Raw genomic sequence first — 24,924 nt, forward strand, 5'->3', positions numbered from 1 at the left:
CATCGGGAGTAGATGATGCCTCACTTTGAGACGGCACCACATCTGGGCAGCACGCAAAGGCTGCTCATTGCACAGAACCGTCGCCAAGGTAGTCCAGCAACATCCCACCGCACTCCTCAACCCCCTCCCCACGGGCCAGGTGGGCGCCCCTCCCTCCCAGGTGGCCCTCTCAACAGCCCCCTGAGCGCGCGTCCCGCGGCGCTTCTACTCACACGAAGGCGTGGTAGATGAACGCCCAGCCGCGGGGTCTCTCGAGCACGTTGTAGAGATAGTTTTGCAGCCTCCTGTACTTGGCGTTCCGCCGGTAGCTCGGGCTGCTGCTGTAGGAGAGCGGCTTCCCCAGCAGGCTCATCCGGGCTCCTCGTTTCTTGCCTCGCCGGCTCTCCCGCAAGCCGCCGAGCCCGCCGCCGGTGCCCAAGAGGAGCAAGCCGTCCCCTCGCGAGGGCGCCGAGTTCAGGAGCACCCTGCTCCGGCCAGACTCCACATCCTTCATGCCGCTGCTGCCCCCGCCGCCGCGACACCCCGCCGGGCTGCTCTTCAGCCAGAGCCCGCCGGCGGAGCCGCCCTCGTCGTCTCCTCGGCTGTGGCTGCGGGGCATGGCATCACGGCGGGGGCCAAAGCGGCGGCAGCAGCGGCGGCGCCGGCAGCAGCAGCAGCAGCAGCAGCAGCAGCGGGTCCCCGCTTGGCTGGAGGGCGGAGGCGAGCGGCTTCCTCCGGGCGCTGAGGAGGCGACGAGGAGAAGGCGGGAGAAAAGAGACTGGGGCGGCTGCAGGAGCCTCGCGCTCTCCCCACAGCTCCCGCCGAGCAGGAAGGGGGCAGGCAGAGCCGTGGGGGCCACCTTGCCACACGCAGCAGGCAGCAGGCAGCGCCGAGGCTTCTGAGGCGGGAGAAGAGGAAAAGCGACGGCTCCTCTCAGGCGCGTCCGCTCTCTTTAAGCTCCGGCTCCCTCGCCTCGTTTCCCCCCGCGAACCGCTTCGGCTCCTCAGATGCCGCCTTTAAAACAAAAACAAAAAAACCCCGTATGAAACTTTGGAGTTAAAAGCGAGCGCCCGCCCGCGAAGCAACAGAGCGAGAGAGAGGGGCGCATCCACAAATAACACGAGGAGAGCCAGTTGCTGCTTTGGAGGAGGAGGTGGAGGCAGGGAGGGAGAGGAACGGCGGGGGGGGGGGGCGAGCCCAGAGAAAGAGAGAGAGAAGTCTGCTGCTGTCTTGATTTATAGAAATTGGAAAAGGACGGCCAGGAAGGGGGGGGGAGCCGGGCAGCCTCGGAGAGAGACAAACTCGTGCCCAAGGCTCCCGCTGCCACCTTGGCTTGTCAGCACACTTTGCAGGGCGAGCGCTTCTCGGGCGGGCAAGCTGTTGCTCTCCGTCCAAGTGCAAGAGAAAGTCGCCGCCACATAAAACGGACGAGAGCAGAAAGTCGGAGGAGGCGGCACCCAGACGCGCCCTCGGCTTCCTGGGCCAAATGAGCAGCAGTGTGAGAGGCGCAGCTCACGGCAATTACGCCATAAGGAAATCTCCGCCGGAAAGTCATAAAGCGGCCTCCAGAGTCATGCCCAGTAGCAGCAGCAGCAGCAGCAGCTCCTGGCGGCGGCGGCGGCTCCGTCGAAAGGCACCATACTCTGTACATGCATCTGTTAAGTTTTAACGCCTCACCCTCTGGCGGGCTTTCATTGCTGCTCGCCCTTGTTAAGAGCGCCGCGCCGCGCAATAAGCGCCCCTTCAGCTTGGCATGCTTCGCTGAGCTCCCTCGAGACGACGAAGAGAGAGCGGAGCCGGCGTCGACCTGAGGGCAAAAGAAATCCACCAGGGCGGGGAAGGCGGGAAAGGGACGCCCTCCTTCGGCGCTTGCGAACTCGCGCCAAGTTGCAAGAAGTTTGCCCGGCCTCACATGCAAAGCGAAGCTGCGGGTGGAAGAGGACCCGAGGGGCCGCCCGACGTGAACAGGAGGGAGGGAGGGAGCGAAGGGAAGCGTCCGCTGCTAAGAAGGTAGCGGCTGCCTTTCTTTGGCTCCCTTCGCGGAGCAGCGCCCGCGAGAAGCGCCGCCGCTTCTTCCCTCGCTCATTGGGGCGCGCATTTAAGGAGCAGGTGGCGGCTCCTCGGGGCTGGAGGAGGCATCCCGCCCCTTCCCTGAGATCCCCTCCAATGCCAGAAGAAACACCACGTCCCCAGGGCCGCCTTCTCGCTCTCGCTCTCAGGCGACGCGACGCGCGGTTGGCGGGAGACGCGCTCGCACGTGACGCCCAGCAACTTAGGCGCGAGGCGGCGGTGGCCAAGTTGGGTCGCTCCCTCGCCTCAGTTCCTCAGAGCCGTGAGGAAGGGAAGGGGGCCTGGGAGGAAACTGCGTGGGTCGTTTAAATCCAGAGAAGTACAGGTGTGGCACAAGTAAAATGTCATGAAACCCCAGTTGCAATTCAAGGTTCTCGACGTTTACATCGTGTTTCTGCCCCTTCTTTTCCAGCACTTGCCATTCTCTAGCAAAAATGGGAATTCTTCCTGTAGCTTAGAGCTTCTTTTTCTTTTTTCTCTGTTCTTTTTTGCATACTGTTGCTGAAGCTCAGCGTGACGTTCATTTCCAATGTCAACTGCACCCAGCCTTGCCATCTACACGCAGGCAAGCTTGCTTTGGAAAGAAAACAGGTCAGGAAATGATGCTGTGACAACAAGTATAGCGTGGAGGAAGAATGATGAGCCTCTCTGAACGTCTAACCTCCGTCATCGCTGCCACTCAGAGTAAGATCCTTCGCTCTTCAGTGTTCACCTTTGAGCGCTGTTTGCTTTATTGTCAAGATCATAAAAAGTAAACTGGAAAAGGGCTGGGACCCATTGAGAAAGCTCTTGATGTCCATTTTTAAATTTAACTTGTTGGAGTGCTTTGTTTTGTTTTGTTGGCTTTTGCAAAGAATGCATTAAGCCATATTAGCTGCCTCATCTGTATCTGTAATGCATTGGTTTGTACTGTTCGGTTCCATTCCTGTGTGGAAGGGAAAGTGTCATATTTTTAATGCACTTAGGGTATGTTCACACTACTGCTTACTCTGCATCCAGCGTTCTCCAGCTGCTTGTTTTGAAGTCTATTGATAAATACTGCGGTTTGATGTGTTTCCTCAAACTGACTAGAAAACTTACGCTACATTCATTTTTCACTTCAGAATGGTGATGGACATTTGAGACAGCTGTGCATGTGTGAATGGCAGCTTCATTAATAGGAGTTGTGCGGAGGGGGATCCAAAATTTCCTCAGATTGCCGTTTGTTCATATCTATCGCTAAAAGCAGGTTTTCCTTTGGAAAGGAGTGGAGCAAGGGGGAAACCGCTCGGACCCATGATTTCTAGGCACGGCACAAGCTGATGTGTGGATGAATCATTAGGTGAGAGGCTGTCTGAGGTCAAACTGAGGTTGGTGGGGCAATTGACAAGCAATGCCACCCACTGGACTGTTTGGGAGTAAGAAAGCAGGCAGGTGATGTCTTGCGAAAAGTAGACTGAGATCAGTGTGGAGTGTCCCATTCACCCTAACAGACCAGCCAGCCTCCATTGGATGCTGATGGAGGGGCAGGTGAAAGCTCTTGCCAAGTAATCGTTCATTCTTTACATGAACACCTACACACTGCATGCACACGAGTGCATAATATGACCTCATAATATCCACTGAACCAGATCTGAGTTTGCAGGGTGGGGAGAGGTCAAGGGAAACAAAGGGCACAGGAAGTTTAAAAGGGGTCCCAACCTTCAAAAGTTTGAGAAACACTTCTTTATGTTAGGTCACTTCCTAGAGCTCTGGTTCAGATTTGGGCTATGGTTCAAATGGAACAGCACAATCTGTAATTAAGTGAGGGGGTGGGAATATACAACTGGTGGAAAACTCGATCCCAAAATCCCCCCAAAAATTTCCTTTTAAGAGCAAGTATTTTTCAGAGCTCCCACTTCCCCGTTCTAATGAGGGGGTGAGAGTTCTAAAGCATGTCCATTTGAAGTGAAGCTGTACCAAAGAGTGAATTAGAATGCAGACAGAGTCTTTCCAGACAATTATTTCTGTCCAGTATTACATAGCTCTCAGCTGTCACAAGAGATGGAGACATCTTTCCTCAAGGTAGTACTGCTTCTATTGCAGGCAAATCACTTATTTCTCAGCTGTCAAAAAACAATATTTTGACTGGGAAAATGCAATATTCCTCCCTGCCAGTTTACACTTACGTAACAGGTGGGGCAAATAATGCAATGTAATTGTGCAAGTTTTTGAAATGACAGTAGCTAAGTGACCTATGACATCTTTGGTGACAAGCGACACAACTCAGCCCTTTCCATCATAACTTTGTGAAATGTGTTGAACATACGCATATAAAATTTTGCAGAGGCTGAGTGTGCTGCCTTCTGTTGCATTCCAGCAGCTTTCATGTAGTCCTTAAAACATTTTGTTGTTGTTTTATGCTAGCAGCATGTGTTGGGAATGCAAAGTAATGAATACAGACATGGCCCACATCTTCTGGGGTTGCCCTAAAGAAAATTGTGGTAAGAGATAATAAATGAAATTGAAATAATAACAGGTTACAAGCTACCATTAGATAAATTGTTCATATTGTTTGGATTTGTAAACGATTCGGTGCATCTTTCTAACAGCTGCCAGAATGTTGATTTTTGCAAACAGGAAGAAAATAAGGACTCCCACTGTTTAGGTTTGGGATATGGTGTGCATGATTAAATTAACAAACCTAATAAAGGATAGGGAGGATAGCCAATGAAACAACCTTTTTTAAAAAGAGGCATTTGTTATGTAGTGGAGTGATAAAACTGAGGAAAATGCATCACCTTATACATCATTGGGTTCATTGTAACATATATCAATCTGCTTTTGTTTGGACTACCTTGTATTTTGTATGCTGTTGTTGTATAAACAAAATGAAATGAAATGAAACCTTTTGTTTAAAGCAGACATAGGCAAACTTGGCCCTCCAGATCATCCCTAGCTAACAGGACCAGTGGTCAGGGTTGATGGGAGCTGTAGTCCCAAAACATCTGGAGGGCTGAGTTTGCCTATGCCTGGTTTAAAGGGTGAGAATAGGCAACACAACCCCATCTCCTACAACAATACACTGCCATTTCATTCTGGAGGTAGTCCCCTCTGTCACATTTTTCATTATTTAGTTTCTGAACGTTAAGTCTTCATCCTCCTCTCCAGCAGAACTGTAAACAAGCCTGATTAAGAAAGAAAAAAGAGAGTCAAGCACCTGTACTGCTATGTGTCACTGCAGAATATTTGCCTGCAGCAAGACTACCACCCCATATTTGCTAGCTAGAGATGGGATATTAGGCTGTTGTTACTAGATCAGAGTTCTTGCAAGTGTCATTCTAAGGGGGAAAAACTTCTCTCTCTCTTTCATCATCTGATAATGCTACTAGCATTATCTTAGCCAGCATCTAGGGATAAAGAAATCCTGAAGAGACATCCTGGGGGAGGCAGGGAGATAAAAGGTCATTTTAAGGGGTGATTTAAAAGAGCAGGAAGCACAGACTCAAGCAAGACAAGGAAGTGGTTAATAGTCAGAAGCTATGCACGGCATGCAGTCGAGTGCTAGCTTTCCAGGGATAAAAATCACGTAGGTCCGAAAAAATATGGAACATTCCAGGATTCAGTGGCTTTAAAGGGGTGAAATGTTGTTGTTGTTTAGTCGTGTCCGACTCTTCATGACCCCATGACCAGAGCACGCCAGGCACTTCTGTCTTCCACTGCCTCCTGCAGTTTGGTCAGACTCATGCTGGTAGCTTCAAGAACACTATCCAACCATCTCGTCCTCTGTCGTCCCCTTCTCCTTGTGCCCTCCATCTTTCCCAACATCAGGGTCTTTTCTAGGGAGTCTTCTCATCTCATGTTGGTGGCCAAAGTATTGAAGTCTCAGCTTCAGGATCTGTCCTTCCAGTGAGCACTCAGGGCTGATTTCCTTAAGAATGGATAGGTTTGATCTTCTTGCAGTCCATGGGACTCTCAAGAGTCTCCTCCAGCACCATAATTCAAAAGCATCAATTCTTCGGCGATCAGCCTTCTTTATGGTCCAGCTCTCACTTCCATAGAAATAGTGAAATAGACCTCCCTAAAGGCTGATTGCTGGAATCCACCAGACCCTTCCCTGAGACTCGCTGGGAGTCCTCAAAGAGTTACAGAGGAGAGATCTCATATTTACTGGGAAATGTTATGTATCTCCATGGGAGGCTGTGATGGTTCGTGCAATTGTAACAGGGCTGCACAGCCTTCCACATTAGAGATGTCCCACTTCCACCAGCTTCCCCAAACACCCCTTTAAAGCTTTTGTTTACACTGCAACTGAACTGCTTTAGTTAGTATTATTAGTATCATTTATTATCCTGCCATTTACCCTGAGGACACAGGGCAGGTTGCAAACATCAAAACGCAATATTTTAAACAGTTTTTAGAAACTTTAAATTACAGGAATAAGGTGGGTCCTCAAAGAAACCATGCATTTCAAGTCTCAAAAGCCAAGGTAGAGAGGTTTGTCTTTGGCATTTGCCAAAAGCTGCCCAATGAAGGTGCCAGGTCTACCACTATGGGGGCTGCCAACTTAGGGGCTGCCAGAGAGAAGGTCCCCTCCCAGGCCACACAACCTTCTGTGGGCAGTGGAACAATGATGAGGCCCCCCTCCACCAGTCTTAGCACCCGAGAGGGACTGTAGGGAAGGAGGCGGTCTTTGGGTATTTGGGGCCTCAGTCATTTAGGGCTTTAGACAGTAATGTGAGCACATTGCACTGCGGCAGAAAGCAAATTGGCAAGCTGCACAGCTGTTTTAAAATGGGTTATTATGAGATCTAAAGTGAATCCTCGACAGTGATCTGCCTGCTGCGTTTTGGATGAATTGAAGGGCAGCGCATTACAATAATCCAGCCTGGAAGTTACCAGAGCGTAGAGTACAGTGGCCAAGTCAACTCTGTCCAAAAGTGGTCCTAGCTAGCAAACCAGCCAGAACTGAAAAAGGCACTCCTAACTACCAAAGCCTCCTGAGCCTCCAGAGACATTGAATCCAGATGGTTATGAATGGTTCCTGACAATTATATCAGAGAAGAAAAAGAATCCTGTCGTCCCTTAACATGCCAGTCCCTTATATGTATCTACAGTGGTGCCCCGCAAGACGAATGCCTCGCAAGACGAAAAACCCGCTAGACGAAAGGGTTTTCCGTTTTTCGATGCGCTTCGCAAGACGAATTTCCCTATGGGCTTGCTTCGCAAGACGAAAATGTCTTGCAAGTCTTGCAATTTTTTTCGCTCCCCCCCTTTCCTAAGCCGCTAAGCCGCTAATAGCCTTTTAGCCGCTAAGCCTTTAATAGCCGCTAAACCGCTAATAGCGCTAAGCCGCTAATAGGATCGCTTCGCAAGACGAAAAAACCGCTAGACGAAGAGACTCACGGAACGGATTATTTTCGTCTTGCGAGGCACCACTGTATTCAGAAAGTAAGCAACTGAGTTCAGGGGGAATTGCTTTCAGGGTTGTGTGCACAGGATCACAGCCTTAAGAATGTTGTATTTAAAGTATTATTATACCAACTCCAGGTTCCTGGATACATTCCCATGACAGCAAGCCTCACAAATGTTTGTTGAACATCTTTTTCAAGTGATTGTGGCCAGTAACATTTTGTTTAATTTTGTTTTGGGCGGAGATACGTTAATTTGTTTAACATACAAGCCTTGAATGGTTTCCTTACTATGTTCTTCAACTTGTAACAAGTTCGTTTCCTTTCGGGTTTTTTGTAACAAGCTTTTGCTCTTCATTTAACGCTTCCTGGGTTTTTCTTTGTAAAAAGAACAATTTGAAAGCAAATGGTAGGAAAGGCTTTGTATTATATTAGAAAAGGCTTTATATTATACAGTTCCCCAAACCACAAATCTCTGCCGCACCCCTGGTTTGATATGTGGGCATCTGATGATGTGAAGCAGGTGAAGGCATGACTGCTATCAATTTGAAGTCCATTTGCAAGCAGATTGTTTTAAAAAAACACACTCTATTCAAGCAGACTTCAAAGGACATTCAAGCAGAATTGTATGGACACCAGGTCATTGGCAGGTGGGCAGTTACACCCAGCTGTCAACATTGGCCTGTGGGTGAAGGAAGCCTTGATGGAGAATGGTACAAAAAGGACTCCATTGTTATACTTTAATTACAAGTGAAAATATGGATGCGAATTTGTAATTCTATAATGAAAGAAATCAAATAAAAAGAAAAGAAAAAGGACTCCAAATAAATTTTCAACAGAGCATTAGTTACGTGGGAGAAGTGGAGGTGGGAAAGGAAGGATCTTTAGTTGCCATTTAGTGTTATGCTACAGAGATGGGCTTACACATAATTGGAATTAGAAACTGGATTCCATTTGTTCTCCATTTTCTAACCATTTACATTGCCCATTGTCTGCTGACATCACGGGCATAGGTTGCCGCTTAACTAAGGTTTACTCAGAGTGGATCCATTGAAATGAATGGACTTAACTTCGCCCAGTGCTATTTTTCTAGAAAGAGCAGTGTCAGAACTCACTATGAACACATCTCTTGTTCTCGTATAATGGCAAGGGTGCCCACCCGAGAGGTTCCAGAACAAAGTTCCGGCTTTAAAAAAGCCCTGACTTTGCCATATTCATTCATTTCAATGGGTTTACTCTGAGAGAAACTTGGCTGAAGATCACCCAGTGATTCTGCAACTATATCTGAAACCTTAATTTCAACAGTAACAGAATTAGGGTTTTCTGTTTTCTCCTCTCTCAGAGGATTCCTGTACCTTTAACAGCTGCACAATGAACAGAATCTCAAGAAGTGAAGTGTTTCCAGTCATCACTACTTCTGCATGCCAGGAAAACCTGTGTGTATGTTGACTTTTTCATTATCACCCTCACACAGTTTTATTATTGATTATCAGCACAGATGTCCTGCCAGGAAAACAGGGGCCCTGTTGGCAAAGGGTGGCATATCAAACTGTTAAAGAAATAAATATTGTGTTGTAACCAACTAAATTCTACTTAGAGTAGACCCACTGCATTGCACAAGGACTTCCACCTGCTCGGTGGAATTTTCTCTCTCCCCTTTCTTCATCCTGCCCCCCCCCCATGTACTCGGGGGTGGTGGAGGAGAGGAAACACAGAACCACAGAACAGGACCCCAGAAAAGATTGGGGTGCTAAGGGAAAAGGAAGTTTCCTTTAGCAAGTGGAAACTGATGCAAACAAGGGGACTTAATGGACCTAGATTAATAAAGTCCATCAATTTCAACAGATTTACTCTGAGTAGTACTAATGTTGGAAACAACTTAGTCTGAGATACATTGTTTTAATGACTTAGTAAGCTTCAAGAAAGGTGGGGGCATAGGTTTAATCCCCAACACCTACAGGTAGGGCTAAGAAAAAACCCTGTCTGGAACCCTGGTGAGCTGGTTCCAGTCAACACAGAGAAGAATATTGATCAGTGACCCAATTCAGTATATGGCAGCTTAATATGTGCCTAAATTTTCCTCATTAACAGCACAATTCTAAATATTAACTGAGAAGTGAATCTCACTGGGTTAAATGGTGTTTATTTCTAAACAAAAATGCACCAGACTGCAATGCTAGTGGGGGAAAGATCTTCTCTGGGTATATCACGATGCTATTATTTAACTATTAAGAACACATACCAGCAGATTTTGCAAACATAAATGCATTGCTGCAAGCTTTAGTGTTCCTGTTGTGTTGCTGTGGTTTGTTTGTTTGTTTTAAAAAAAATACAGCTGAATGAATATATATTTTTAGCTGGAATTATGTAGAGGGAAAGTGTGCACCAAAGAAATCTTTTAATAGTTAAAAAAGGGGGGACTTTTAATAGTGGGCATGTAGAAATAGTGGGGGTGGGAGTCCTGTCACAAAAGGTGGTGTAGTGGCTAATCAGGAAGTTCCTGCCTTGAAAACAAGCTTCTGCCATGAACTGAACTCACTGTGTGGCATTAGATGAGCCTCTCTGCTGCAGCCTCGGTTCCTCTCTCCCTCAGCAGTATGAGGGAATAATAATACAGTGGTACCTCGGGTTACAAATGCTTCGGGTTACAAACTCTTCAGGTTACAGGCTCCGCTAACCCGGAAGTAGTACCTCAGGTTAAGAACTTTACCTCAGGATGAGAACAGAAATTGTGCGCCGCCGGTGCAGCGGCAGCAGGAGGCCCCATTAGCTAAAGTGGTACCTCAGGTCAAGAACGGTTTCAGATTAAGAATGGACCTCCAGAACGAATTAACTTCATAACCAGAGGTACTGTACCATTGTACTGAATTTCCTTACATGGTGGTTGTAGGCATTAACAGCTAGATAATGCATGTGAAGTGCTTTGAACACTTGAAAGCAATATATATATTTCTTTCCCCCGCCCCTCAGCCGAAGCCATTACAAAAGATAATACCTAACACAGAATAAAAACATGAGACACATGCTATGTACTGTATTATCACTGTTAATAATATTAGTTATCTAACAGGTGCCCTTGGCACTTAACTGGTCACATTCCATACACCACATCATTGAATGGTACAGAACATAGTGTTCTTTGATGACCTGTGTCACAAATTAGAGTTAATGAACACTTACATCCAAGTGCTCTCTAAATTGATAGTTAGTCTTTTATATACTAATTTTTTATGCTCTTCTACATCCATTTAATCCTCCTGACCCTTTTTTTAGATTCTTTTAGATTCTTATAGTCTTTTATATATTCCTTCTGTTTTAATACTTTTTAGCTTTCCAAAATGTTTTACAGATTCTAAATGATTGTACCACACCATAATAAAGATTTGATGATGATGACATAGTGTTCTGTGTGCTTATAAAATGCAACATCTTTGCCACCTAATTGCAACCTCAATGAAATAATTGTCGACTGACACTGCAGAAAGAGTCCACTTGTATAGATCGTGTGACAGGACTGAAACATTGGCAATAAACTTTTTTTTCCTAATCTCACTGTTCTCCTAATTCTACATATAAATACAAATGGGTTTACATTTGCAAGAGTTGGGGCAAAAAATGTTTAGAAAAAGCAAAACAATTACATCTAGCTTCAGAGGACATGTTCTTTTTGTGAGCTAGAGAATACCATAAGAATTCTGTGCCCTCTAGTGGCGCATCAAGTCACAGAAAAGAAAGATAAGCGATATAGATGCTGTGTGCATATAATATCAACTACGCATTGAAGATGCACGAAGGACCAGGCACAAAACGTTTCACTCTTCATAAGGACATTCATAGCATGATATGCAGGACAGTTTGGTGAGCATTTGACATTCCCAGAGCACGAAGAAGCTAGAGCAAGGTAAACATCTGATACAAAATTTTTAAAAAGTTTAAATATGGAGCACAAAATTCCATCATGTTCTTCTTCGCACACAACCATGCCAGTGCATAGATTCTGCATTGTTCTGAGATGCCTCCCATAATTGGTCAACTCTTCCATCCTCAAACTTCTCCTGCAGTGCCATGTTTCATGTCAGTTTGTGAGAGCTTTTTCTAGCTATAAGCCACAACTGCACTGAAACACTCTAGCCTTCCCTTCCCTTATTGGCCAGACCATCCCCCATCGGTCCACTTAATGCATATTATAAATTCTCTCAGCAGTGACCTTTTTCACCTTCGTGCACACAAAACTGGAAAAGGTGGGATTATATTACTTAGCACACAGTTGGCACCAAAAAAAGTTAATCTATAGTTGCATTATTGAATACACTGTCAGGAAAAAATGCTGATGCAAGACGGACTAGACAGCCAGATGCAAAATTTAAAACCAAAAACAACAACAGTGTTTTCAAAGAGGTTACTTTGGACAACCTTTTGTGCATATCTGTGCTTTTTTGCAGGTGAGGGGAGGAGAGGTTTGCATTATATTTTCTCGCAAATTTTCCTGTGAAAAATCCTCTTGTAGGTATTACATACAAAGAGGGGAAAAACTAATTATAAGCCTTTTATCTTTATTATGATTGCTAATAACTTTCTATTATTTCTATTATCCATTGCCCCTACTCTTATCAGCACTAGATTTTAGATATATAAGTAAGGCACATAGGTGAGATTTATTTGTCAATGTGCTACAGTTGTTCGCTTGCATGCTTTGCAAAACTTAATTATTATGTCTGAATGTGTCTCATTATTATACATAAAAAGAACTTGGAACAGGAAGACAGACCAGGATTATTAAAATAATCTTTTTCTAAGGTACACAACCTTCCTCCTCATTTCCCTTTGTGTGTTTTGACTGAGTAGAGGATACCTTCAGTCTCCATGCCTAGATTCTTAGCTATATGAAGCACCTAATTATTTCAGACAAGTCCACATTCACAAAGCTCTGGCAAGAAGACAAACCCTGGAAAAATCAGCTAGTGATGAACTCTGCAAACCCAACCCTGACTCGTCTGATGGCTCCTCAGTGACAGATACAGCTTGTTTGCTCTAACCATCATACCTTTTCCTCTCTTTGCAATAATATATGTGCTGGCCTTCAAACTGACTTTAGGTCACAGTTTGGATGGCAGATGCAGAACATGGGGTTTATTTACATTCCATTCCAGATATCTATTAAAAGGAGGCTGGGCTGGGACACTGTAGAGTCCATGGACTGTTACCCTCCCAAATACGTGATAACAATTGTTTTGGGTAGGGGTAGGGAGGGGAAATGAAGCATAAAATATATCTACTGCACTAAAATTTTAAATCCAACCACAATGAGCAAAGGCACAGGGCTTTGCAAGCACTGGCGTACATCTGATCAGCAAAATGTGGTTTGGCCAGGGACCTGCATCTTTACCTGTCCCACACCTGAGGTGTAGGGCAGGTTGGTGTGAAAATGGTCTCCCTGGTCCAGTGCCTCTCAAAGGGTGTGGCAGGAGCGGATGGCAAGTGTGGCGGGAAGATTCATTTAAACAATTCAGTATAGTACAGTATAGTATCAAAATAATTTGCAGAATTTAATTTACAGAATATGCAGGGCCTTTTTTCAGCTGGAACTCACTGGAGTACAGTTTCGGCACATCTCAAGTGGGTGCCATTGCCATTCTAAGAGAACAAGAGAGGTGTTCATGGTGAGTTCCAGCACCTCCCCACCCCCGAAAAATAGCACTAAGAATGTGGATCGATATCTTTTCAAAATAAGAGCAAGAGCATCAAGTGATACTGCAAGCGCACACCTCTCACTGAGTTTGTATACATACCTAAGGTACATATGTAAGATGCTCATTTATAATTGTATTTTGGGAATGATTCATGTTTTATACTTTCTGGATGTTCCATAATCATTTATCAAGTAGCTGTGATCTGTGTTATAAATCAAGCACTGCTATGAGATGTTTCTTTTTGTTTTCCAATGTATTTCTGATCAATAAAAAATTGGTGCGAGCAAATTTTTATTCTGAAAGCGTGGCCCAGAGAAATTTTTTTGAGAACCACTGCCCTAGTCAAATCCTGCTGGGCCCAATTAGACCTGCAGGACAGAGGTTCTCTACCACTGATTTAAAATGTGCTTTCCCCAGAAAACATGGGCAAAATGTTCCTAGAAAAAGCCCACACACCCAGAAAAAGAATTCCCCAGACAGGAAATTCCAGTTTAGCCCTATGGTTATTATAGTTCTATTGAACGATACATATATTATGAGAGTGTGGAGAATTCAGCCATTTTTGAAGTGAAGGCTGACATATTACTTTACAAGAAGGGGATAATGGATGGCTGTCTAATTGCAAATTACTTGATGAAGCCATATATAAAAGCTTTTATCCTTTTCCATGCAATGCCATGATTCTGAGGTAAGGACTAATTTGTTATCCCTGAAATCATGGCTACCAAATATGCTGTGCATTAACGCCATTATGATTTATGTTAATTTTCAATATAAATACTAGACTGAGAGACATTTTTAACTGCATCATAGTGGTTGAATTCTTCTTTCAGCAAATGTTATCTCGGTTAAAAAAAACTACAGGCGTGTAGTATCTCTTGGTTTCTGTTTTTAATATAATGAAAATAAAAGCTACTTGACAGCACTTTTGACATTATATAGTTGTTTATATTTCTTTTTCAGCAAGAAAAGAAAAGAAAAAAAGAGTAGAACATAGTGGAATATCCTTACATCTGAAAACCTGAACCCTCTGGCTGATAGGGGAACTTATCACTGCATGTTAGTGCCATTTTATAAGGAGTGGACAGGAAAAGGGTTTTAGCTTTGTTTCCAGCTCATTGGACTGGGGAAATTAACTTTTAACTCACTGACAATTTTATATAATAAACATTTCAACTTATACGAAAAGGCAAGTCACAAAGCTGAAACAATAGGGTATGTAACAGAGAGCACGTACGTATTTCCACACAGGTAGTTAATAGAATTTGTTGAACCTGATCTAAAGGTGTCTTATAAGAAAAGGTAGAATTCTGATTTGGAAGTGACTGTTCTGTCTGCAGAATGGAAAATAACTGTAAGAACAGCAATCATACCCCTCAACATGTATGTAGATCTCTGTCTAAAATATTTATATATTGGAGATTGGAAAACAAATAGAATTGTGGCAATGGAAGGGACTACGAGGGTCATTTAGTCCAATCCCATACATACATACATACATACATACATACATACATCACAATCTACAAAACAAGCAGCAACAAGGGCAATAAATATTTGAAAACTTTAAAAATGTGAAATCTAAGCACAGGAGAATCAGTAAATTCCAGATAAAACCAAAACAGTATAAGCTATAACAGTAATTAAAACAGTAAAATCTAGAAAAACCACTAAAAACCATGGTGAATAGATGTTGTCTAGGTTTGAGGGGGTTCTCTACTGGTAGGGTGGCATAACTGACTGAGAGTGAGTGTGGTGATACGGTTAGTGTCAGAACTGGGAGTGTCAGACCAAGGGCCTGAGAGATCAGGGTTCAAATCACTTGGTCATGAAGCTCACTGGTGATGTTTAGCCAGTCACTCCCTCAGCAGCCTAAAGGTAAAGGTACCCCTGCCCGTACAGGCCAGTCGTGTCCGACTCTGGGTTGCGCGCCCATCTCGCTTAAGAGGCCAGGGGCCAGCGCTGTCCGAAGACACTTCCGGGTCACATGGCCAGCGTGACAAGCTGCATCTGGCGAGCCAGCGCAGCACACGGAAACGCCGTTTACCTTCCCGCTCTCAGCGGCCTAACCTACCTCAAAAAGTTGTTGTGAAGATAAAATCTGTTCAGGGAAGTTTTTAGTGTTTGATGTTGTATTGTGTTTTTACTATTTTTGTTGGGAGCCATCCAGAGTGGCTGGAGCAACCCAGACAGATGGGTGGCATAATAGTAACAACAACAACAACAATATTAAAAAAGTGGTGAGAGCTATGGGTGCTATTTGGAGAACCGGCGGGATATAGCAGAAAGAAAAAGAAACACCTCTTTATGCCTGCTCCCTATGCAATCACAGCTGGAGAAGTGCCTCTGATGTGGATCTTTACTTTCGGGTTTCGGACAGTTCATAATGTAGAAGATGGTCCTTTAACAACCTTCATAAGATGAGCATCGTGAACTGAGCTTAGAAATGTGTTTGAAATAAATGCAGATAGCTTAGAAAGGTATCATATGGCCAGAATGGCTGTAGAGGCACTGATGGGGGAAACAGGGGCATTCCAGGATCACATAAGATGCCAGGACGGATTTTGTAATTCTGGGACTATCCCTGGAAAAATAGGGACACTTGGAGGGTATGAAATCCCACTAAACTAGGACAGGGACACCATGTGGTGTTTTGCTGGGGGGACCCCTCAAATCTGGAACCTATCCTATTTGGAGAGTTACTGATTCCTTCTTGGTACTAGATTTACTGGAGCTTTATGGTGGTTGCCATCAGACTGATTTTGCCTTTAACAAAGCTATCACTACACACCCTGCCCCCAGCAACAGGTGGATAAATCAGGGGTGGGGGATCCCTAGACTATACACCTAATTAGGCTTTCCAGGCCTCCCTATTTGGGGTGAAAAGCTGTTTTGGCCAAGCCATGCCCATCTGTATGACACCGGTTCTGTCCACTACTCAATTTTCTTTCCCCCTCACGCCATTGGTCAGCATTCACAATCCCTTGTTATTCCCCACGCCCAATCAGTTTCCCTCCTTACCTCTCTTCCTTTTGTTTTGCAAGTTTGTTTGTATCATTTTTTTTATTTGTTCTATCATCGGAAAGCTGTTCAGTCAAGAGTTAGCAATTCTTAAAAGCCCACGTTTTTCAAAAATAGTCAAGTGTTCTGCCAATACTGAGAATATTAGCCTTTTTCGGATCTCAGGTTCTCCGCGTAAAAAAGCATTCAAAACCACTAGTGAGGTTTGAAAAGGCTGGCCTGATTTTAAATCTCTGCATAACGGAAAACTGAATGCAAACCACCGAAGCATTCAACCCTTCTCTTCTAGTCTGATTCTCAACATTATGCAAATTAGATCCAAAAATAAAAAATGCCAGGACATTTCACACAGAAAAAAATATCTTGCTCAGAACAGTATTTTGGAAATTAAATGCTATTACAGGCTGCTTGCACATTCACACGTTAGAATATTTGCACATATACTGTGCTTGGGTATTTGCATATACTGTTACAAATAAATGTACTTGATGTTCAACGGAAGGAAGTGTTCTTTTCAGGACAAATGATTCTGTTTACATGGGCACGATAGAGTGCAGGCAATTCCCCATTTACCTGCGTTCTATTTGCACGTAACCGGACACACGTGTGGTGCAGGGTGCCTGGAAGTGGCACCCAGAAATGGGGAGCACCTGGTCAACCAAGCCCCGCTGTCCCTCCAACTCGCAAGGAGAACCTCCCTGGACCCCAAAGAGGTTCTGGGTTCTGGGGTGTCTCTCCTCCTGACCCAGGAGGACTCTCCACAGTGCTCCCAAATTTACGTGATTTTGCATATGTGCAGGGGACCAGAACGTAACCCCCGCGTAAACAGGGAGTCACCTATATGTATATTTTATATTTGTCTTCATATCTGATCTAGCTAAATGTGGATGTTCATGACTTTGAGTGGATGGAAAGCAGCCTTCCACAAGCCTCAGAACACAAATATGGATAGTATTACCCTTCGTTGTTTTGTAAACAGCGCCTGGTGGAGACCATTTTATTCCTGTGTGCCAAAATTACAAGGACCAAATTCATTAGAGATGTGTTGTTTCATGGCAATTAATTGCTTGTGTGACTGCTGGCTTCCGGGGCAATTTGAGTGGGGAGTGCCAGCACAATCCTATATATGGCTACTCAGAGGTACTCCCAGAAGGTTCATTGGGACTCAGATATATATCTGTATATTTGTAGCTCTAAATGTATTAAATGTTTATATGTGAAAATATTTGAGGGGAATGGGGGTTTGCGTGTTGAGGTCCACCAAAACCCCCCTTTCCAATAACTCACACATCACACATAATTTTTGTTTAAGGTTTTTGGCATAATTTTTGGCCACAACTTTATTTGAATACAAATTGAGAGTGGTTGCTTAGGCATTGGTTATGACTATCTGTCACCCCCCGCCATGGGGGACAGCACTGACTCCCTAGTCAGTCCCGGAGGAACAAGGGACAGAGTCAGCTGGAGCTGCGTCACAGGCCCTCAGCTACTCCGCGCTTGCTCCTTGAAGCTTATGCGGCCCGCACCCTGCTCCAAGGGTTTGGACGAAGGGGATGGTAAGCTTCAGAATTCCTTTAACGGAATACCCGTCAGCAGCAGCATTGGAGGGGCAGGCACAGCCAATCCATACCCCTCCACCAACCAATTTTAAACCAATGCCTAACCGCTAACCTTACAAGTTGTGACGATTTGCTAAGCAGTAGGCAAAACCCAAAAGGCACGCACTAATCAGCCAATTGGAAAAATTCCTACTGGGCCCCCGCACCAAGGCGAACGACCCCATGACAGGCAGAGCAAGGTCAAGGCGCAAGCCCAAGCAAGGGAGGGCGGGCGGGAGATCCGGTGTCCACAGCAAAAGAGAAAGAGAAAGCTGTGGACCCTGCTTATAAAGCCATTGATCCCACCCCTAAATTGGCAACATCCAAATTGCCCCAGTAACAACATCCTCCAATCTGCTCCCAGGCCTCTAGCCATCTATGGCCTGGTCACTAACATGGGGTTTTGTTCGGCCCCAACCGCAACACGTGCTCTCTTTTGATGTGAACACGCTTTGCGAGCATCTTGGCTGTGAGTCCTGGAAGACTTGGCTTCTTGGCCTTTTCCACCAGTCCTGACTGACTCCAACTCCAAAAGCTGAGGCTGCTGAATAGACTCTTGGGCTGGGAAATTGTGAAGGTTTTTGTTGTTGCTGTTACTGATACAGTATTGTTTCTTTTTTCTATCTTTATTTTTAGATTTTACTGTAATTTAAGTGGAAATTGTTCAATTGTGGTTGTTTACATTTTATGTGTTATTTATTGCTTATGACTACTTTTGCTATGTTTGTAATTACGTAAATCTTTTCATGTTGTAAGCTACTTTGGGCATGGTTTGAACCACTGAAAGGGGGCATACAAATGAAATTGTGCAATGTTTTGAAGAGTCTGACCTGTCGTAGTTTTATTCTTGCACACACTCCTTCAAACCATGCTACAACAATCCTGAAAGGTAGACCTTAAAAAAGGTTTAGTGCAGGGGTAGGCAGGAGGCATAATGGAACCTATTGGTTTCAAGAATGCAAAATAAAGTCTACAAGCAGAAAAAGTAACGGGGGGTGGGATGTAGATAAGCAGGGAGACAATAGAATCACCTTCCTTAAAGAAGGGAAGGGGCACAAAATATTTGCAATAGGTGATCACAAGCTGAGATAAATTGAAATACCAGTGTTCTGGGTGTTAGAATTAGCAATGTGTTTTGCAGATCCGGGATTTATCATGCTTACAGCAAATCAAAACCCATTGCCACAGCATGCAGTTGGGATCTTTAAAAGAAAGCCTGGGCAGACGTACGAGCAGCGAGCACTGTTTCTTTAAAAAGTTTGTGCGGAATGAGTCACTGCTGGAAAACAAGTAAATAAAGTTGTATAGGAACAGCCTTTGTATCACAGTGTATTCATTTCTAAAAAACCCCACAATTATTCAAAAGTTACAATACAGCTTTGTATATGGTGTATTCATGCCTCTACATTGGCATGAGCTTTAAATGGAGGTCTCCTGTGTCGAAAGAGAAGGCATGCTGTTCTACAAGTAGCATTAATTTTTTTGCTTTATGTATTCTCTTCACCGTGTGTCCCCCCCGCCACCCCGCAACCATCCCCACTTTTCTCGACTGATGTTTTACTAGACCGAAGCAGAATTTATCACAACTCTTTTCATTACTGGGCATACCATTGATATTTATAAACAAATAAATAACCCAGACTCATCATTACAGCAGGATCTGTGACCAGCGTTTGTTAGTTAGTCTGATCACGTAGCATCATGCTTCATTTATTTATTATTTTATTAATAAGATCCGTATCCACCCTTCACCCAGAGGTCACAGTGCAGGTTGCAATAAGCAATACAAATGAGATACCATCCATATGCACAATTTAAATTACGAATAATCTAAAACCAGCATACAACATTTCTCAGTCTGATGAATAATATAATTTACATCTGCTGCCAAAGGCCTAGCAAAATCAGAATGTTGTTTTTTTTTAACTATAGCCAGAACTCATTTTGCAATAGCAGCCTGCCTGATCTCCCGGAAGAGCTCATTCCAGAGCCAAGGCTGAGGATGCCCTATTCTGGGTCCCAGATAACCAAATTTTCCTTTGCTGATGGAATAACTAATAAAGCTTACCTGGCTGACCTCAGGTCACACGCAGGATAGTACTGAGAGAGCAGTCCCCCCCCCACGTAGTTGGGCCCCCAAGCAATTTAGGGCTTTCTATGACAAGTTAAGAGGGACGCGGGTGGCGCTGTGGGTTAAACCACAGAGCCTAGGACTTGCCAGTCAGAAGGTCAGTGGTTCGAATCCCCGTGACGGGGTGAGCTCCCATTGCTCGGCCCCTGCTCCTGCCAACTTAGCAGTTCAAAAGCACGTCAGAGTGCAAGTAGATAAATAGGTACCACTCCGGCGGGAAGGTAAACGGCGTTTCTGTGTGCTGCTCTGGTTCACCAGAAGCGGCTTCGTCATGCTGGCCACATGACCCGGAAGCTGTACACTGGCTCCCTCGGCCAATAAAGCAAGATGAGCGCCGCAACCCCAGAGTCGGCCACGGTCAGGGGTCCCTTTACCTTTACCTTTATGACAAGTTAACTCCTTGAATTGTGTTTGGTGACAAACATGCAGGCAGTGCAACTGCCCCAAGATGGGTGTTATATGCTCTCAAGGTAGCATCCATCAACGCATGGGCTGCAAAATGATGCACTGGCTACAGTCTCTGAACCATCTTCAAGGCTAGCCCCCAAGGCAGCACATTGCAGTATTCAAGCTGAGAAATTACATGGTTGCACAGATTCATTTTATGGATCACTTGCTCCTTTCTGCAGGTTTAAGATCACATTCTGTTATCTGTTCTACGGGCTGGCACCCATATAAACGTCTGAAAAAGCAGTTTCCTTTACAACAGCATCCAGAACCATAAACAGCCTCTCTGCCTACTCACATCTAGGGATGAGGATTCTGACTGCAGGCCATCTTGGACAAGCAAATGAGGTGTTTGCCAATGCTTGGTCCAGGATGAATTTGGACTGTTAGGGAGAAATGCAGTGTTGTGCTATGACAAATGTTCTGTTTGGGTTTCAGCTCACCAGACAGAACAATTTCCTCTCTGTGAGAGCTGTTCTGAAGGTTCTCCTGACACACACACGCACACACACACTGAACCAGTTTTGGGAAGTGTATTGGGCATGAGGGGAGGAGAGAGGGAGAAAGCCTCATTGGGTAAGTGGAAGTTCTTGCACAGGGCTTCCACTAACCCAGCTCAGATGAATCCCACTTTAAGTGCTGATCCTCTGCTTTCTGGGGAAACCCAGCCAGATGGGTGAGGTATAAATAAATTATTGTTGTTATTATTATTATTATTATTATTATTATTATTATTATTATTATTATTACTACTACTACTACTACTACTACTACTATTATTATTTATCTTTCACATTAACAGTAACCAAACACTCAGGTAAATACTAGTAGCGCAACAGAGCAGCCTTGCATTTAAGGACTAGCCTGGTAGTAATAGGCTAGAATAAATTGCATGCAGGTGATGGTGTGAGCTGGTAGACAAGGAATGCAACACTGTGTCCCTCGCCTGTGCCCAGCATAGAAAGGTATCCTAGGTACCTAACTCCTGAGAAACGACTCAGAGTGTATAAAAATGTTGGGAATGTCAAGAACAGGAAGGGACATTTTGTCAAGAACACTGAACTTCATTGGATGGCCCCGAGTTCTCGTATTATGACAGGGAGAATTATATAAAACATTCCACTACCCAATTTTTCTGCACCATGTCCCCTCCATGGCACCTCTCTCATGTCCTCACTTCCTCATCTTTTCCCTAAACTAAAAAGCCCCAAATGTTGAAACCTTAGAATCATAGAATCATAGAGTTGGAAGAGACCACAAGGGCCATCGAGTCCAACCCCCTGCCAAGCAGGAAACACCATCAGAGCACTCCTGACACCATCAGAGCACTCCTGGTTGTCAAGCCTCTGCTTAAAGACCTCCAAAGTAGGAGACTCCACCACACTCCTTGGCAGCAAATTCCACTGTCGAACAGCTCTTACTGTCAGGAAGTTCTTCCTAATGTTTAGGTGGAATCTTCTTTCTTGTAGTTTGGACCCATTGCTCCGTGTCCGCTTCTCTGGAGCAGCAGAAAACAACCTTTCTCCCTCCTCCATGTGACATCCTTTTATATATTTGAACATGGCTATCATATCACCCCTTAACCTCCTCTTCTCCAGGCTAAACATGCCCAGCTCCCTTAGCCGTTCCTCATAAGGCATCGTTTCCAGGCCTTTGACCATTTTGGTTGCCCTCCTCTGGACACGTTCCAGTTTGTCAGTGTCCTTCCTCATAAAGGAGTTGTTCCAGCCTCTAGATCCCTTCGGTTGCATTTTTTCTGAATCTTTTCCAGCTCCACAGTATCCTTTTTTGAGATGTATGTACACCTAACTGGACATAGTATTCCAAGGACAGTGCCACCATAGATTTGTATAATGGCATTATGATAGTGGCATTTTAATTTTGGATTCTGCTCCTAATTATCCCCAACATAGACTTGCCTTTCTCATAGCTGCCACACATTGATTTGACATCTTCACCAAGCTATCTCCTATGACCACAAGGTCTCCTTCCTGGTCAGTCACTGCCAGTTCAGACCCTATTCACTTATATGTGAAATTAGGATTTCTTTGCCCCATGTGCATGACTGCACCCTTGCTTAGAAGGAATTGCATTTGCCATTTTACTGCCCATTCACCCACTTTGGAGAGCTCATTTTGGAGCTGCTTGCAGTCCCTTTTTGTTTAATTACATCAAACTTTATTCAGCGTGTGCAGCCACTAGTCTGATGGTCCATGCCAGCACCAGTAGTGACAGGATTATTATGTGCCCTTAGAATTCCTACAAATATTTTCATTTTCCACTATTATTTCCCCCCCAGTACATCAACAAAGCAATAAAAGTACTGTCAGGGGTAAAAGAAAATTCATTTTTTATTGTGTTTAGGAATTTAGGTTACTACCTCAAGATCAAACATTTACTTCAGGGCAAAGCAGTAATGGAATTTATAATGTATGCTTTTGTCTGAAAGCCTGCTTTCCATCAATCTATTGTTAATACGTTATGATTTTTATAGTGCTGACATTCATTATAGAGTTAAACAGAGTTCTACAAATTTGCTTTGTGGGTTAAGCAACTTTTTGGCAAACTATTAAACTCCAGTGACTGGAAGATAATGCAACATTAGCCATGCCAACAAGAACTCTGGACAGTGCAGGAAGAAGGAAAGAAAATGAGAATAACACCCTCTTCAGCATTTTTAGATTAAAGGGTTCCAAACTAAGCTAATAATAATGGAACAGTTTGTATTGGGGGCGGGGGGGAGGCAAGGAGTAATCACAGCCTGTTCTGGAAGAGTATTATGCAATATTCATTATTCAAATTAGATAATCCATACAAACTGCACCATGGAAACATATAAAGTGTGCTTATATAATAAATTATGTAGATTGTGTACATTTGTGCACATTTATTATTGGATGCAATATTTATTATTGAATCAGTCATGTTTATGCAGAATTCAGGCTATTTTATGCAGTGGAGAGTAAAAGACAATAGGAGGCACAGACCGAGAGGTCATAACTGCAGGATCTGGAAATTGAACTGGAGGACAGCATATGCAATCATCAAAATCAACACCACCAGCAGAGATAATGATGGTCAACACAGGCTGTGCAATTTGCAATCCTGGCTTCCCAGTGATGGCATTTGAGTGGAACACTTGGGAGAAAGTATTATTGTCCTTTCAAGAGAATCCATGTACATGTTTGTTTGTACGCTGAAGTAGAAACAGTGGACGCAGTGCTTCTGCTAACTGCTGTACAGAAGTGCAGTCACAATAAAGGTAAAGGTAAAGGTACCCCTGCCCGAACGGGCCAGTCTTGACAGACTCTGGGGTTTGTGCGCCCATCTCACATCTATTGGCCGGGGGCCAGCGCTGTCCGAAGACACTTCCGGGTCACGTGGCCAGCGTGACAACGCTGCTCTGGCGAGCCAGAGCCGCACACGGAACGCCGTTTACCTTCCCGCTGGTAAGCGGTCCCTATTTATCTACTTGCACCCGGGGGTGCTTTCGAACTGCTAGGTGGGCAGGCGCTGGGACCGAGCAGCGGGAGCGCACCCCGCCGCGGGGATTCGAACCGCCGACCTTTCGATCAGCAAGCCCTAGGCGCTGAGGCTTTAGCCCACAGCGCCACCCGCGTCCGCAGTCACAATACTCATCATCTAATTATGTTTTTACTGAACTTGAGATAAGGAATTTCTGTTTTACCCAACTGCTTGGAGATACTAGTGTTATATTTACCCCACTTCTCCAAGCAATGAGGTATTCCAGGTGTAGGAGTTAGTTTGCCATTGGCATTTTGCAATGGGTGCACTTCTTGACAAACATATAGGTTGAACATAGGTGGAAGCACAGCCTAAACACTCGGTGTACAAATTTAATAAATAATGATAATGATACAAATATCTAAGATACTTACAGAGCCCAAACTCTGCTCTCCGGTTCTTGAAGTGCCATTTTCCTTCACATGCAGATGCGGTAGATCAGGATCTACTGCTAAATCTCTGTGTGTCTAATGTAAAGGTAAAGGGACCCCTGACCATTAGGTCCAGTCGTGGTTGACTCTGGGGTTGCGGCGCTCATCTCGCTTTATTGGCCAAGGGAGCCGGCATGCAGCTTCTGGGTCATGTGGCCAGCATGACAAAGCCACTTCTGGTGAACCAGAGCAGCTCACGGAAACGCCGTTTACCTTCCCGCCGGAGCGGTACCTATTTATCTACTTGCACTTTGATGTGCTTTCGAACTGCTAGGTTGGCAGGAGCAGGGACCGAGCAACAGGTGCTCATCCCGTCATGGGGATTCGAACCGCCGACCTTGTGATTGGCAAGTCCCAGGCTCTGTGGTTTAACCCACAGCGCCACCCGCGTCCCTGTGTGTCTAATAGCAACAACTAAAAAGCTTCCATTCTGAAACTCGATTGCTGGGGGGGGGTGCTTCAGGAGTTGGGGTGACTGGAAGTTGCAGGAGTTATGAAATTTTTTGTGAGCTTGGTTCTGGCATTACACAAAAATTCCTTGGCTGATCAAGTGCTCAGAAGCACCCTATTCCTTAATGCTTGGATGGATTATATCAAGTGGAATAACCATTTTACGCCTAGCTATGGCTGGTAGATTTCAAGGTTTTTTGTGGGGAGGGGGAG

At 44.7% G+C, this 24,924-nt stretch overlaps 1 protein-coding gene and 2 long non-coding RNA genes across 4 annotated transcripts in view; 2 read left to right on the plus strand and 1 right to left on the minus strand.

The window, feature by feature from the left end:
* The window catches only part of KCNQ5 (potassium voltage-gated channel subfamily Q member 5), a 264,075-nt gene extending 263,450 nt beyond the window's left edge, over positions 1-625 (minus strand). The window contains exon 1 of one of the 2 annotated variants that reach the window (XM_082218295.1): positions 213-625. In XM_082218295.1, coding sequence (XP_082074421.1) covers positions 213-598 — 386 coding nt within the window. In that variant the 5' untranslated portion in view covers positions 599-625. The remainder of the gene's footprint in view (positions 1-212) is intronic. The other variant, XM_082218291.1, reaches the window with a different exon arrangement.
* Positions 626-1,072: 447 nt separating this feature from the next.
* LOC309529963 lies at positions 1,073-2,861 on the plus strand. Its single transcript, XR_014218561.1, has 2 exons — positions 1,073-2,374; positions 2,462-2,861. It is a non-coding gene; the product is annotated as an uncharacterized lncRNA (long non-coding RNA).
* A 3,017-nt stretch (positions 2,862-5,878) lies between these two features.
* Positions 5,879-8,234, plus strand: LOC309529967. Its single transcript, XR_014218565.1, has 2 exons — positions 5,879-7,126; positions 7,456-8,234. It is a non-coding gene; the product is annotated as an uncharacterized lncRNA (long non-coding RNA).
* Positions 8,235-24,924: the final 16,690 nt, after the last annotated feature.

This window comes from Podarcis vaucheri (genome assembly GCF_965113315.1).
Source record: "Podarcis vaucheri genome assembly, chromosome: 3".
NCBI lineage: Eukaryota > Metazoa > Chordata > Lepidosauria > Squamata > Lacertidae > Podarcis > Podarcis vaucheri.